The 15,825-nt window shown below is 47.0% G+C and overlaps 1 protein-coding gene across 2 annotated transcripts in view; it reads left to right on the forward strand.

Moving 5' to 3' along the window:
- XKRX (XK related X-linked) overlaps positions 1-15,825 on the forward strand; it is a 40,100-nt gene that overhangs the window by 14,579 nt on the left and 9,696 nt on the right. The window contains exons 2-4 of one of the 2 annotated variants that reach the window (XM_053373804.1): positions 1,109-2,328; positions 5,344-5,436; positions 11,391-11,650. In XM_053373804.1, the coding sequence (XP_053229779.1) occupies positions 1,967-2,328; positions 5,344-5,436; positions 11,391-11,650 (715 nt within the window). In that variant the 5' untranslated portion in view covers positions 1,109-1,966. Of the gene's footprint in view, positions 1-784; positions 2,329-5,343; positions 5,437-11,390; positions 11,651-15,825 lie in introns of those variants that run through there. The other variant, XM_053373805.1, reaches the window with a different exon arrangement.

A 15,825-nucleotide genomic window follows, 5' to 3' on the forward strand; every position in this document is an offset into this window, starting at 1 on the left:
GAGAGGTTTTATTATTGGGTGCAAAACAGGAAAAAAAGATGCTATGACTCTCAGGCTGTGCACCCAATTACTGTTTACTCCAGTTCCAATGTGCTCTGGCGTTTGAAGTCACACATGTGTTTAGCCACAATCCACCTGTGTCCTTCAGTTTCTTGAGATGCCTTTTCTCTCAACCCTTCCACCCAGTTTGAATATGTAGGCCATGGCTAAGCTGAGGTGTGTACATTTCAGACATCCATTGCACACCCAGATTACAGCGTGCGCGCAGAGGGTGGCTTCATTGAAAAGGAGCTTCAGGAATTGCAGGCATGGGAAAACAAATCAGGCCATTTGCATCAGGTTAAGAAATTCATTTCCCCTCCCTGCAATCTACAGCAAGATTAAATTGTGACATGAAAAGTCTCAGCCTAGTCTTGATCTGATGCAGCAGGCCTCCTGGCTCTCTTCTGCTTTTCTCATCCCACTTCAGTATTGATAATGTTCATAGGCGCACAAGCCAGAGGCTGAAAGGCACTCCCCCCCCCATCTCCTTTAGCAGCAGTGTAGCAGTTAGAAATTCAACAGGTGAAACTTCTTCATCTCATGTCTATGCTGGGATAGCCACATCTGTTGAATTTCTGCCTGCAGCAATTAAAGGCACAGGTCAGAAAGTAACGGCAGACGCTGGTTAAGTTACAATCCTACTGCTGATCAAGCGAGGAGTTGCAGATGGCGGCGTCTTAAGGAATTAAGTCTGCCCTTAAGCAGGCGTGCACTAGGACCCAGCGTTGCCGCCAACAGCGAGTGCAGACACACCTGTTTTCCAAGATAAGACCAAACAGACAGGGCGAGCGAGTGCGCAGGGGGCGAGACGGAGAAGGGACGAAACCTCACGTCTGGCTCCCAATCGGGCTGCGCAAAGGGGCTCTTTCTGGCCATCCTTTCCCTCTGCTTGCTCTGCCAATTCGTGCGCTTAGCGGAGCGCACGGATCGGTCGCTAGCAAGACAGCTGGAAGGAAGCGATCGCCGACGCCTCCAGCCCGACGTCCTTCGTCGTGGCATCTGGGCTGCTTCTCGCCCCCGCCCTCCGCTGCTGACTTCTTGTCGTTTTCTCTCTTTTCCCCTTCAGCGGAGCTGAGCTGGCCCGAAGACCCCCGACGGCGACAGCGCGCTCTGGCGGAGTGAGAGTGACTGCGGACGCCGCCGTCTTCTTCTCAGCGGAGAAGGGAGACACGCCTCCCTCAGTTAAAAAGCGAGGGACTTCGGGTTTCGCTGCGCTTTAGAACCGGAGGGTGCTGGAACTCCCACGTGGTTTTTGGAGCGAAGGAAATAAAAAGCGGCTGTTTCTGGGAAGACCCCCTTCGCCTTGAATCGGTCGCGAGGGACTCAGGACTTCTTCGGAGGGTCGAAACACGAAGTCCCTCTGCAGGATCGATTCCGGAGAAGCCACCGGGATCAAGCCTGGGTTTCTTCGTGTGAATGTTCTTGACCTCATCGAAGCCCATTTCTCCCTCCGAGTCATCTGACTCGCTGATTTCTGGATCTGTCTAGGGTCGCCTTTGCGCTTGGCTTCCCGGTATTGTCTCTGGGAAAGAGCCATACTAAGTTTTCTGGCGTTTTGGAAGAACAGCCTCTGAAGACGCGCCCCGGTTGCCGTAGAAACTCGGTTGCTGGGGTCTCAGTTTTGCGCTTCTCTTCCCTTCCGCAAATGGGTGTGGGTGTAAAGGGGAAAGAACGCTGCTGGAGCTGGACCCCTTAATCGCCAGCTCTTCACTCCATATTGTAGGCTAGAGTCTGAAAAAAGAGAAACCGTGCAGAGTGGTGCGTGTGCTGGTTTGTTTGCAGAGACAGACTACCTGCTGGTGGAAAGAGACTGTTGTCTGTAAAAAGGAACTTGGGTCAAAATTACTGGTCGCCTCCTCTTTAGGGTCCCAAAGCCTCCATTGGAGGAGATCAGCTCTGGACTGGAGGGTCAGTGGGCCCCAGGATGGACACTGTGTGTAACATTTCCAGTGGGGAATGGTCAGAGCAGGTCCTTCCTAGGGTGGCAGGGTACCGACCCCGCCACGTAGTGCGCAGAGTCGCATCCCAGACTGTGACCAAGGTGAACCCGCCCATAGGGATTGCATTTATCACCCTCCTCTACTGTGCAGAGATTTCTTCTGCCTGCGCCGTGAGCTATGCCTACAGCTGCTCCAATGATGTTTTCTGGCTCTCCCTGACTCTCCTCTTGATGCTGATACCTGCCGTCATGGACCAACTTACCCTCATCTTTGTGAACCGGGACCTGACTAGTGACCAGCCCTTTATCCTTTTCATGCATCTTGTGTTGCTGGGTCCTCTCATCAGGTGAGCCGTGCTAGCAACTTTGTTTGGAGAAGGTGCTGTGTAGCTCAGGGGTGGAGCATCTGCCTCACAAACAGGGGGGTCCCAGGTTCGATCCCCAGCATCTCCAGGTAGCATTGGGAATTCCTCCTGCCTGAACTCCCGGAGATACTCCTGCTGTAGATAGTACTAAGCTAGATGAAGCAGTGGCTAGGGAAGGACTTTAGTAGCTCAGCGGTAGAGCATCTGATTTGCATGCAGAAGGTTCCAGGTTCAGTCCCTGGCATCTCCAGGGAGGGCTGGGGAAATACTTTCTGCTTGAAACCCTGGAGAGACACTGCCTGTCAGTGCAGACATTACTGAGCTAGAAGGGTCAATTGCCTGCCTCCATATGGCAGCTTCCTAACTCCCTCCCCCTGCCCACCCCCCTCAACTTAACTCAGCAGGGAGTTTTACCCAGCAGGGAGCTGGAGGGTTCTTTGTGTTAAACTGCAGTCATAAACTCTGAACTTAGAAAGAAGAAAGGGGACACGGGTGGCGCTGTGGGTTAAACCACAGAGCCTAGGGCTTGCTGATTAGAAGGTCAGTGGTTCAAATCCCCGCGACGGGGTGAGCTCCCGTTGCTCGGTCCCAGCTCCTGCCAACCTAGCAGTTCAAAAGCATGTCAAAGTGCAAGTAGATAAATAGGTACCACTCTGGTGGGAAGGTAAACGGTGTTTCCGTGCGCTGCTCTGGTTCGCCAGAAGTGGCTTAGTCATGCTGGCCACATGACCCAGAAGCTGTACGCTGGCTCCCTCGGCCAATAAAGCGAGATGAGCGCCACAACCCCAGAGTCGGCCACGACAGGACCTAATGGTCAGGGGTCCCTTTACCTTTACCTTAGAAAGAAGAAAGCAAAAGGCAGTGGCAAGCTACTGTGTGTGTGTGTCCTGAAAACAGGCAATACCATATTTAATTGAATGTAATGCACACCTTTTTTGGCCAAATTATGGTGTGCATTAGGGTGCGCATTAGATTTGATGGCGCCAGCAAATACTTTTTTGGTTTCAAGGTTTTGAAAACTGAGTTGTGCATTAGATTCGATGGTGCATTAGTTTCACATAAATACGGTAACATCTTCCATAAATGATACAGCACCCTATTATGCTTCTTAAGGTTGCTGCTCCTGCTCATTCTGCTGAGTGGGGCCCTGGACCTTTGCCACTCAGTAGTGGGGCAGGAGAGCTGGAAGAAAATTCACATCTGGCAGCCAATGTGCCCCTTTGGTTTCAAATAGTACATGGGTAGACAAGTCTAAAAAGCCTGGAACACAAAACTTTACAGCCCTCTAGTGACTAGGTTGACTCATTTACGAGAAGTAATGTATTTAGCGTTAACTATGGGAATGTATACTTGATTCTGACTAAACTAATGTCCCAGAGGAAAATATACATCAGGAGGCTGAGTTTGGTCAGAATCAAGTATATACTTCCAGAGTTAATGCTAAATACATTGCTTCTGGTAAATGAGCCACCATAGCTGCTAGAGGGCCATGAAAATTTGTGCCCTGAACTTTTGAGACTCTCTTACCCATGTACTATCAGAAACCAAAGGAGCAAATTGGCAGCCAGGTGTGAAATATATTGGCATTATTTCATCTCTCCTACCCCACCACACAATTCTTGCCTCAGAGGGAGTTTTAGGGTAGTGCAACCCGTTCGGCCACATTGGCTGTTGTGCTGCACGGGACATCACAACAATGCTGTAGAACGGAACGCAGAGGGCACCCCAATTTTAGCATCACACAGGGTGGTGCTGAAATTTGAGAGCCCAAGTCTGTCACTGCTAGCCTGATGGTAGCTCTGGCCAAGTGCCATTCAGAATACTAAAAACTCATCTGTCCATTTGGAAGTGCCATTCAGCACTCCTAGCATCATTGCATAGGAATGGGGAACTTCAGGTCTGGGGGGCCAAATACGGCCCTCTAGACATATCTAAATGGCCCTCGAGACTCTCACTAGGCTACACCCCTTCTCCAGGCCACATCCCCATTCGCAGTGCTGTGCTTTTGCTTGGCTGAAATGTGCCCTTGTTAACAATGCCTTTTACTTTCCGGGAGGGTGACACAAGTGGTGTGTGGTGTGTGTGTGTAGGAACCTTTGAATTTTTTTGCAGCTATAATGTAGACCACTATAGAAATGTAAGAACCACACCTGTCACACCTGTTGTTCTATCCTCTGACCCTGCCCACCACTAGCAAGCAGCCTACCAGAAGACTGTCTGCAAGGGAATGCAGCTCTTGCTCTGATAAAGGTTCCCCATCCTGAATGAACAGGAACCCCCCGCCCCCACTTCCAATCCTGTCTTTGCAAGGGCTAAAACACCAATTTCGCTATGAAACTGGAAAGCTGCAGGATTCATTGACTTGCAGAAGATGCTGCACTTTGGGGCTGTGATTTTTGAAGCATAAAGCATGCACAGCCCTTGGTTGTCCCACACCTTGGTGCAATTGACACATGGCGCACATGGGGCCAGATTGCCCAACGCAAACAAGCAAAACCTAGCCTGCATGGGATGGGGGCGGCGGGACTGAATGGGGCAGCAATGCTGGAAGGAGGCAATTTAATCCCCACACTCCACATGCAATTTTCACATGCAGAATCTATTCTCCAAAGATATTTTTAGTCCCACTGTGGGGAGAAAAGTTCCTGTTCCCACGGTGCTGCTGCCCTGATCCAATTAGGCCTCCCTCCATGAATGTCTCCCAAGTTAAGAAACAAAACAGCAGGAGATCCAATCACATAGGAAGCTGCCTTATACAAAGTCAGACTATTGGACCATCTGCCTTGGTATTGTGTACACTGGCTGGCAGTGGCTGTTAGGGTTTCAGATGAGGTGCTTTTCCTAGCCCTACCTGGAGATGCTGGGAATTGAACCTGGAACCATCCGCATGCAAAGCAGGTGCTCTGTCCCTGAGCTATGATGGTCCCCATTGAACTACCACCCTCACAAATGTATCATCATGTCTACTTTGACCCTCCATCGTTTATACTACTGTAGGACTTCAGACACAGGTGTAGTGGAGGGGCCAGAGAGTGAGATGCAAGTTGGACTGATGGGTAAATTGGGTGGCAGTGCAGGAGCAGGTAAAAGGTGAGCAGCCTGCTACTCGAATCACATCCAAAGGGTCTTGTCCAAATGTTTTCAGATGGGACCCCAGAAGTGAAGGGAGAAGAACTCCAGAGTTTTGAAAAGCTGCTTCACACTAGTTTCTTAAGGGAGCTGGGAGTTGTTAGGAGACCCCTACTCCCCTCACAGAGCAACAATTCATGGAGAAGAGGGATTGACTGTTAAACTGGGAATTGAAGTTCTTTGAGGAGAATACTGTTAAGTTGTGGGCAAACATATCAGAAGACACAGCGATTCCTCAAACAGCTCTTGTTTATTCAAAGGCCAGAACAGAACTGAACTGAAGAGCTCAGTCAGCCTGCTTATATAGAGCTCCAGTACAACGTAACTGTAGCAACTTTCTAAAACTATCCAATCACTGAACGTCACTTTCGATCCTTCATTTGCATAACTACAGTATCCCCCTGCTGGCCCAGGGTGAGAACTTCAGTACATAACAAATAGGGGTCTCCTAACAACTCTTAGCACCCCTAACAAACTACAGTACCCAGGATTCTTTGCAGAAAGCCTGACTGTTTAAAGCAGGGTTCGCCAAACTTGGGTCTCCAGCTGTTTCTGGACTACAGTTCCCACCATCCCTGATCACTGTTCCTGCTAGCTAGGGATGATGGGAGTTGTAGTCCAGCAACAGGGGAGAGCCAGTTTTGGGAAACCCTGGTTTAAAGTATGATACTTTCTTTTTGCCTTGCGAGCACATCCCAGCTGCCTTCAGAGAATCATATGCGCTCTGTAACGATGGGAATTTGCTGTTTGCAATCTGCTTGCTTTCCAAGGTGAAAGGTCGTTGGCTGCCTCCTTTAGGCAGCAGAGCAAGGAAACTGGTTTGATCTCATGAGTCAAACAGGGGGGTGGGTGTCAGCAAAGGCTGTAATTCTTAACCCTGCCTCTGCTTGTCCAGATGTTTCATTCTCCACTCCCCACCCCCAGTCTCTGCTTTGCTCTTCTTTCACCTCTTTGAGTGCAGGAAGGGAAGTGGGTGGGGAGCTCTTTTTGGAATGCTCTTCACATTGGAACCCCACCCCCCACAAACTTTGGAGGCTGCTGTGAATGTGGTTGTTGTGGAACACAGTGCAGAAGAGAAATAACATGCATAAATTTTACATTCATTGTTATAGACAGATGTGGTTTTCCTTGCTCAAGACGCAAGGCTTTATGTTATTAATGAAAAACATTTATATCTGCTTTTGTCACGCTGATGCCCTCCTGACATTTTGGGCTGCGACTGCAATCATGCTGCTGCCAGCATGGGTTGGAGGTTGATGGGAGTTGTAGTCCAAAACGTTTGGAGGGCACCAGGTTGGGGAACGCTGCTTTGTAGCCTGCCATCTACCAGCTTTATAATCCCCAAGGCAGTTTAACAAAATACTTTTGTTTTGTTACTTGCCGCACTTCAAGGCACTCAAGGCAGCGTATATAATTCTCCTGAACTCCATTTTATCCTCTCAACAACCCTGTGAGGTTGATAAGACAGAGAGATAGTGACTGGCCCAACTTCACCCAGCGAATTTCACGGCTGAGTGCGTGATTTGAACCCTGGTCCTAGTCTGCACACTCCTAATCACTACAATGAATTGGCTGCAATTAAATGATGCAACTATCAGATCATCCTCTATTATTATTAGCCAACCAAAGCAGCAAAAGCATGAGCACTCCTTACAAATTAAAATGGCCAGGACACTCCGAAAGCTCCTTGGAAGAGAACTGCCTTGGGTGGCGACCTGAAAGCCAGCAGGGAAGGAGTGAGGCAAATGTGTCCCTGCAAAGGAAGTCTCACAGTTGCAGTGGACTGACAAGGAGTCCCATGTACCCATCTACTGTACTTTGGGTGGTGAGAGCCCATGGAGCAGAGCCTCCACACAAAAAACCCACACCTTAAGTTATCAAACAATCCTATGCATGTCTATTCTGAAGAAAGCCCCACTGAGTTCAATGGGACTTGCTCCCAGGTAAAAGTGTGTAATATTGCAGCCTTAATATACGTAAGAGAAAGGAGCGGATCTGTAGGTATGCTGGCTCCAGATCATTTGGGATTTCAGAATTCAAACTTTGAATTGGGCTGGAGAACTAACTTGAAGCCAGTGATGTTGTTTATGGTTTAGTGGAACATGCACAGGTTGGAACAAGACCAGGCAAGCCCCAGTGTTGTGTGTTTCCTTTCTTCCACGTGGCCAGGTGTACTTCAGCAGTGTTTACTTGCTGTTTCCCTTAAAGTTAGCACGTTCCTGTGTCTGACTCCAGGATTGTGGTTTGCTGCAACTAATGGGTCATTTAAGCAAGCCAGCTTCTTCATGCCAAATGCTTCTTCTTTCTCCAGCTTAAGCCTGAAGCACAAAATCATTAGGGTTCTCCCTCTCCATCCTGCCAGCCCTGTTGGCCAGCATTCCTCTGACTGGCCAAGCCGGGAAGGTCCTCTTCTCTGCCTGCTTTTACCCTGTGCTTTATTTAGCCCTCATTTATTTGCCCTGTGCTGTACCCTTCAATTTCAGTCTTCCCCCTCCCTCTCTCACTGGTGAGGGAATGGAGTGAAGCTGCCGTCAGTACTATTCTTAGCATATGGAACTCGTCAAAGAGCCATTCTTTAAGTTTTCTGTTTGTGGACTTCGCCTCCCTTTCATTCCAGGTTGAACGGAGCTTTGAAAGCATAATGTACAAGGCAGTTTATGGGGCCTTGGGAGGAGTGGGCAAAGACAGAGGGATGCAAATTTAGCATGAGTTGGGGCTGGATCATTCGTGTGAGATGACGAGAGGCTCCCGGATTCCCCAAAATAACAAAAAGTCTCGTGGCACCTTAAAGACTTTAACACTTATTTTGTGACATAAAAGGCAAATGTAGCCAAGGTTGGTCCATAAGGGGGGGAAATTAAATCCAAAAGCTGGGTCACAACTTTTATTAGAACCAACCAAAATGCCACAAAAATGTGGCAACTTTTTGAATTCTCCCATCAGGTGTGGTATTATACAAAGCAGGGAGGGTGGCAGTGGGAGGTAGGAATGAAGGAAAACCAAAACAGTGCAGAAATTAGGCTGGATGTGGTAGCCATGAGGCCAAATTATAGACTTGGTTCCAAGATGGTGATTGCAGGCTGACGTGAGTCCCTCTCAGGTGTTACAGGTATGAAGTCACACACCTATGGTTCTGAGGTGAAGAAGCCATGGCTGCTCCTCCCCAAATTAATACCTGGTTTGTCATTTCCGGCTTCTAACTTGAAGGATTGCCACATTTTCCTGACAATTTGGTTGGTCCCAAAAAAGGTTTTTCCCAAATTTAGGCTGGGTTCAGACATGAGGGTTTACTGCATCCATTTCTAATGCTCCCATTTATACCTCATTTCCTGTCATTTTGATTAACAAGCTGCCACGTTGCACTAAATCTTAGATGGTGGGGAAGAGTAGCATGCTCATCTCATGAGCAGCAGTGGCATGATCATGAGAAACAAAGGGAAGTTAACAGGGCTGTGACATAGACTTCCATGAACAAGGGTTCACTTCATCAGATGTGTGAAGTGGATACACAGACAGACACACATAAAGGAATAAAATGGTAAACAGCGAAGTCAGAAAGTCGGTGAAAGGCAAGGGGTACAGTCTCAAATGTTTCTATGCAAAGCTGAGATGTATACAAAATAAACATATTGACGAATATCTTCCAGCTAAGGACACACCTCATCTATCTGATGTAGGCTCTGGCCTACAAAAACACTGACAGACACATATCAAAATCCGATGCATACTTGCATCTGAGTAATAATTCCCAGGATCTATTCACTTGGAATGCCCTATGAGGTTATGTTCTGCAATTGCTGAACACAGGTTCTGTCTGTACTTTCCTGGTCTCATCCCAAGTCCCTGTAACCTTTGAGTTATGCAGAAGTTTCCAGGTTCTGTCCCCTGCATCTCCAGCTAGAAGCCGGGAAAGACTTGAGTTTCCTGTTTGAAACTCAGAAAAGCTGCTGCCAGTTGGCGTAAACACTGCTGAGGTAGACAGATCAAAGGTTTAACTCTGTATATAAGGCTGCTTCCTACATCTGAGAATCCTGTGTATGGTAGCACAGGGATGGGGAAAGCTTTACCAGTTGATATTCTGGCCGCTGTGTAGCCATGAAAAACACAGGATCTATGTCTGGGGCTGTGTGGACACCATACATTTAAAGCACATGGCTTTTCCCTCAAAGAATCCTGGGAAATGTAGTTTGCTAAGGGTGCTGGGAATTGTAGTTCTGTGGGGTGACTACAGTTCCCAGGATTCTTTTGGGGAAGCCATGTGCTATAAATGTACTTTATGGTGTATATGCAGCATTGGTCAGAGGTACCGCACCTGCTTTGCATACAAACCGCTCCAGGTTGAATAGGATCAAAACAGACCCTGTTTTGAATCCCTAGAGAGCCACTTCCTGTCCACACAGCTAATACTGGGCTAGATGGCCAAAGGCTAGATGGCTTATTCTGATTCAGAATAAGGCAGCTTCCCATGTTCATATGAGTCTGAGTTGGAGAAAGGGGAGGTCTTTGCCTAAAGGAATGACCTCGTGGCTCCCTCAAGACACACGCCACCACCGTCCCCGTAGCTACCTGAAAGGCCTAGCCTCTCTTTCTCTTCTTTTAATTGGCACTGCTGGACCTCAGTGCATTAAAAGTTGTCTGCTTTTATAAAAAAATATTAAAAAAGAAGAAGTTGTCTGCTTTAAAAAAAATAAGCGGTCAAAAAGCCCAAAAACAAAACACTGTCAGGTTGGTGGAGCTGAAAGCATGTCGCTCTAGTCGTGGTGAGTCATTCTGGAGGAGAAGCGCTGCTTTGTCCCCATCAAAATGTCTTGCTGGATCATTCGAAGAGGGTGTGTGCTCTCAGGCTCATATTTTGCCTTGGGAGACAGTTGTGGGTGTGCTGCTTTTAAAACTGTGGGAAAGTCCTGAGCGGCGGACGCGTTCGGAAGCTGGATGTTTATCACCTGCTCGTAGCGAACGTTTGAGATCGGCAGTTTCTTGTTATAGTTACTACTACTTCTGCAGCAACAGATAATGAACCGGAAGGAAATAGGCAACCCCAGTGGAGGCAGAAAGGAGACAAAGCTCTATTTGCAGACCTTTGGGTGATTTGCTATAGATCTGACTCCAAATCATGCAGAAGCAGCAGCAATGACAACAACAACAAAAAAATAAAATCATTTTTTAACTATTCTAAATCAGGCTGAAAAATAGTGGACCTTTGTGTGTAAAAAGACAGAGTTCAGATCTGGTACGATAACCTATTTCTTGGGCTAAAACGTATCCAGAGGTATTATTATTATTAGTATGAAATATTATTTTATTATATTTACATTTCACATTTCCTCCTGGGAGCTCTGAGCAGTGTAGATGGTTCATTCCCTCTCCCTGCAAGGTAGGTTAGATTGAGAAATAGCGACTGTCCAAGGTCATCCATTGAACTTTAATGCCTGAGTGGGAATTTGAAACCTGGGCTTCCGGGCACTAGTTCAACCCTCTAGCCACTACACCAAGTGTTGCTCTTCTCCCTTTCCCTCCACATCACTATTTTACACCTGGCTTTGGTTGAGAATGATGGTGTTGGACTATATCAGAGTTCTTCAGCTTTGGGTCTCCAGGTGTTTTGGGACTACATCATCCCCAACCACCTTAGCCAATGGTTTGGGATGATGGTGGGAATTGTCCAACTACACCTGAGGACTCAAGGCTGAAGAAGGCTGGACTAAGAGTATTCCAATATCCTTTGCAACCCTAAAGTCCTATGGCTGAAACCCTAGCTCAAAATACTAGCTCACCCGTCAGACTTTTACCCTCCCCCCCGCTCCCAAAACAACACATGAATATTCATGAGTATATCTGTTTGCTTCTCCCTTGTGAAGACCTTAAGAGAAGGGCTGGTGGCTTCTATACTGATCCTGACTCTTTCTCTCATGCAGGTGCTTAGAGGCCATAGTGATGTTCTGCAGGTTGGGGAAGGAGGAAGAGCCCTACGTCACCATCACTCGCAAGAAGCAGATCTACAAGGACGCTGAGATTGAGCTGGAGCAGGAAGTGGGTCACCTGGTGCGCAGGCTGGTCACCCACCGCAACGCTTTCAAGCGCATGGCTGTCATCCAGGCCTTCCTAGGTTCTACCCCGCAGCTCACGTTGCAGCTCTATGTCAGCGTTGTGGAGCAGGAGGTCCCCACCAGCAGAGGTAAAAGGCGGAGCAGAGCATTGCAGGTCTTTACTGTGCAGAATGGGAGGGGACTTAAAGGGCACGGGTGGGCTTTGTTTTCAGCTAGGAGCCAGTTTGCTTGTCTGGTGCAAACTATAAAGGGTTTGGGAGGAGGGTCGTGGGGACGTGGGTGGTGCTGTGGTCTAAACCACATAGCCTAGGGTTTGCCGATCAGAAGGTCGGCTGTTCGAATCCCCGTGACGGAGTGAGCTCCCGTTGCTCGGTCCCAGCTCCTGCCAACCTAGCATTTCAAAAGCACGTCAAAGTGCAAGTAGATAAATAGGTACCTCTCCGGCGGGAAGGTAAACAGTGTTTCCGTGCGCTGCTCTGGTTCGCCAGAAGCGGCTTAGTCATGCTGGCCACATGACCCGGAAGCTGTACTCCGGCTCCCTCGGCCAATAAAGCGAGATGAGCGCCACAACCCCAGAGTCATCCACCACTGGACCTAATGGCCATGGGTCCCTTTACCTTTACCCTTTTATACCCTTTTAATAGCCCTGCAGAGTCCTGGCAGCCACAGTTTGTTTACATTGCTGACCTCACAGAATGGCAGTTCCCAGAACTGTTAACAAACTATGATTCTGATGATTATCCAGGATTGCTGGACAGTGACATGATAGTGCTTCAAATGTATGGTGTGATTGTGACCTTTCTCTCTCTCACTGCTCTCTCTTGACTCAAACAGGGTCTAGACTTGCAACAGAATAAGGCATTGCAAATTCTAGGATGGTAAGGGTGGGCAATTGCACTTCAGAATGCATGGGATGCATATTCCTCATTCAAACAATCAAAACAAAAACACAGTGCCAATAGAAAATTAAGGCATATAGCACAGAAGGCTTCTATCCCAGCTTTGTACCTGCAGTGCTAGGTTTCTGTTTGCAGGGAGGTTGTTGTTGTTTTTTAAAATTTTTTAAACAAGATTTGTATAACACTTAATCTAAAAATGAATCACTACGCAGTATAAAATCTTCATTAAATAATATTCATTTAGAGTAGCAATAAAAGTAGATGTAATAAAATTGCTAAAATATAGATACAATCAGATTTTTAAATTAAAACACCCCATATATGATAAAATTACATGTCCAGGTAGATTTGTTTAAACCAAAAAGTGTTAAGCAGGTGGCAAAGACATGTAAGGGAATGTTTAAAAATGCAGCCATGTTGCCCAACTTTTCTTCCACCTTTAATAACCGTGCACCCTGTAGAAAGTAAGCAGGTAGGTGAAGTTTATTTTAGAAGGGAGTTAAAGCATAGCTGTCAACTGTCCTTTATTTGGCGGAAAATCCCTTATCCCAGCGCCGTTTCCCGCTGCTGTCCCGGATTGATGATGTCCCTTAAATTTCCTGGGTTTCAAAGGAAGTAGCTCCTTTCCCTCCCTCCCTCTCTGCTGGCCAGGGAGGAGGGAGGCTCCAACTGTGTTGCTTGGCTGCGTTGCTCACCCAATAAGGAGTCTAAGAACGACTGGGGGTGGAGGTTGCATGCCTCGTGCTGATCAAATCAGCCATGTTGCCTGGGGACTCGCCTTTGCTCAGCGCTTCCCAGCGGAGAGGTGATGGTGGTTTTCCTTGCTGCATCCCCTTTGCCGGGTTGCTGTGCTGTGGGAACCACCGCTTGAGGCTGTGTTTGGCTGCTGGCTAGGCTTTCTGCCTTTGGCTCGGAGGGGCTCAGAAGTTGAACATACCCATGCCCTAAAAATTCCTTGTTTTGGCTGCTGATCCCTTATTTTCGAGACTGCTGGTCCCTTATTTTCAAATCTGTAAGTTGACAGCCATCAGTTAAAGTAACAGAAAAAAGGAAAACTAACATGAAAAAGCTTCAGATGCTTAAGTTAGCATCTGGCTTCTGCTAAAGGCATGGGAGCACGATTGGTAAGTGAAGCTGACAATTCTCACTGAAGTTATTTGTATACTCTGGGCTTCCATCACAGTGATAACCTGCCTTTTGGCTGGTGCCTGCTGGGCTTGCCACATCCCTGGTGAAGTTCATCTATGGTTTCCTTATGGTTACAGAAACAGGCTTTCTCTTTCAAAGTGAACTGGAGCATTACAAAATGAAAGCTTTGCCAATGGGCCTGAAGCAGACCTTAAGAACCCCACCCCAGACAGAACAAAAGGACATTAAATCAATGATATTAACAATTGATATGGTCTGCCCAGCAGAGGTCTATAAGAACATAAGGAACACCTTACTGGTTGAGGCCAAAGTCCTATCTAACCCAGCATCCTCTTTCCCACAGCTGCCAAACAGAAGCATCTGGGAAGGCAAAAAGCAGGACACGGGGTGGGAGGGAGGAAGAGCCTTCTCCCACTGTTGCTCCACAGCAGCTGCAATTCAGAGTCATGTTGCCTCTCATACTGGAGGTAATCGGCAGCCATTGTAACTAGCAGCCACTGATGGTCTTTTGCACCACAATATTTTCTAACCCTCTTTTAAAGCCATGCAAGTTGATGGCCATCGCTGGTACCTCTTGTAAAAAGAACGGCTGGATGCACACCATAAATTGAAAGCACGCTCTCCCACAAAAGCAACCTGGCAACTGTAGTTTCCCCTCCCCTCACAGCGCTACAATTCACAGCACCCTTAACTACAGTTCCCAGGATCCTTTATTTGGGCAGGGGTTGCTTTTGATGTATGGCGTATAAAACTTCTATTTATTGTATGAAGAAGTACTTCCTTTTGTCTGCTCTGAACCTGTCACTGTTCCAGTGTCATTTCATAATCCTGGATTCTAGTATTATGAGAGAGAGAGAGAGAGAGAGAGAGAGAGAGAGAGAGAGAAAGGTCTCTCCTCACCTCTTTTCTCCACGCTATGCATGGTTTTCTACATATCTATCATGTTGCCCCCTTTTTTCCAAAATTTACAATGCCCAAAACATTGCAACCTTTGCTTACAGGGAAGTTGCTCCAGCCATTTTTCAACCACTCTCTCTCCCCCCGCCCTCTGTATTTATAGCCTGCCTTTCCTATAGTGAGCTCAGGGTTTCACGCCTGGTTCTCCCCATCAGTTTTATCTTTCCAAGAGCCCTATGCGGTGGGTTAGGCTAAGAGACTGTGACTGGCCCAAACTCACCAGTGAGTGAGGATTTGAACAGTGGTCTCCTGGGTCCTTGCCCAGCTGCTACACCGCACCTGGAAAAGCACATAGAGCTGGAGGAGGAATGTGAGAAGTGATGCTCTTTCCTCTTTTAGCTCTATGTGCTTTTGGAAGCTCAGTTTGATTCTACTGGGTCTGCGTGCCCAAAGTATTCACACAAGAATCCAAATGTACAGTATGTACCCATGGGACTAAAAAGGTCAGCAACCACCTATCTAACTGATTCCATTGGCTTCTACTGTGCAACCCCAAATAACAACAATAATGGCAATCCTATAGGACTTTTTTTTGCATCGCCCAAGCCTGATTTTCCTGAATCAGGATGTAGTACTAGCCTACCTTGGAAGCAAAATGAAAATTTTAAAATGGGGTCTCGACTTTGAACTTTTTTTTTTAAAATAGCTTTTATTGGGTGGGTTTTGTGTTACAAAGCAAACAGATAAACAGGGGATGGTACAGCTATTGTCTCCACGTCAACTTGTTTTTTAAAAAACAATACAGGGCTGGCTATAGGTCCCCATTGAAATATTGCTGTGGAAGTTGCAGCATCAAGGCTACTCCGATTTCATCATAAGCCGAATGAGGTTTATTGCTTATTTTCAGACTGCAGCTCGTAGAGTTATATAATAGTTCTGGAAAAACTTGTTGATTATGCCTCAGAATATTGTTCCAAAACTAGAAAAATCAAACCAGAATGATAAACTCATTCTATATTTTCCCCACTCTCAAATTTTATCATCCATTTCATTATTTATAGCAGTATACTGCATGTCATTCTGAATGAGCATCGTGCTTTACGGGGGGGGGGGGGAAACCCACAGGTCCCTATCCTGAGGCTCATAAAATCTAAGAGCCAATATATACTTAATCATGACCTTGTTTGTTTGTTAAAATTTAAAAGCAGCTACAAGAGTATTTTTTAAAAATGCAAATGTATTAAAGAAAGGAGAGAAAAAGTAGGATGAGAGAAAGAAAAAACAAACCCAGAGAACCTCTACTGCCCTTCCAGCTCACGTTAACAATACAATACCCCATACATACATCCATCAGAGGG

The sequence above is a fragment of the Podarcis raffonei genome, chromosome Z (assembly GCF_027172205.1).
Source record: "Podarcis raffonei isolate rPodRaf1 chromosome Z, rPodRaf1.pri, whole genome shotgun sequence".
NCBI lineage: Eukaryota > Metazoa > Chordata > Lepidosauria > Squamata > Lacertidae > Podarcis > Podarcis raffonei.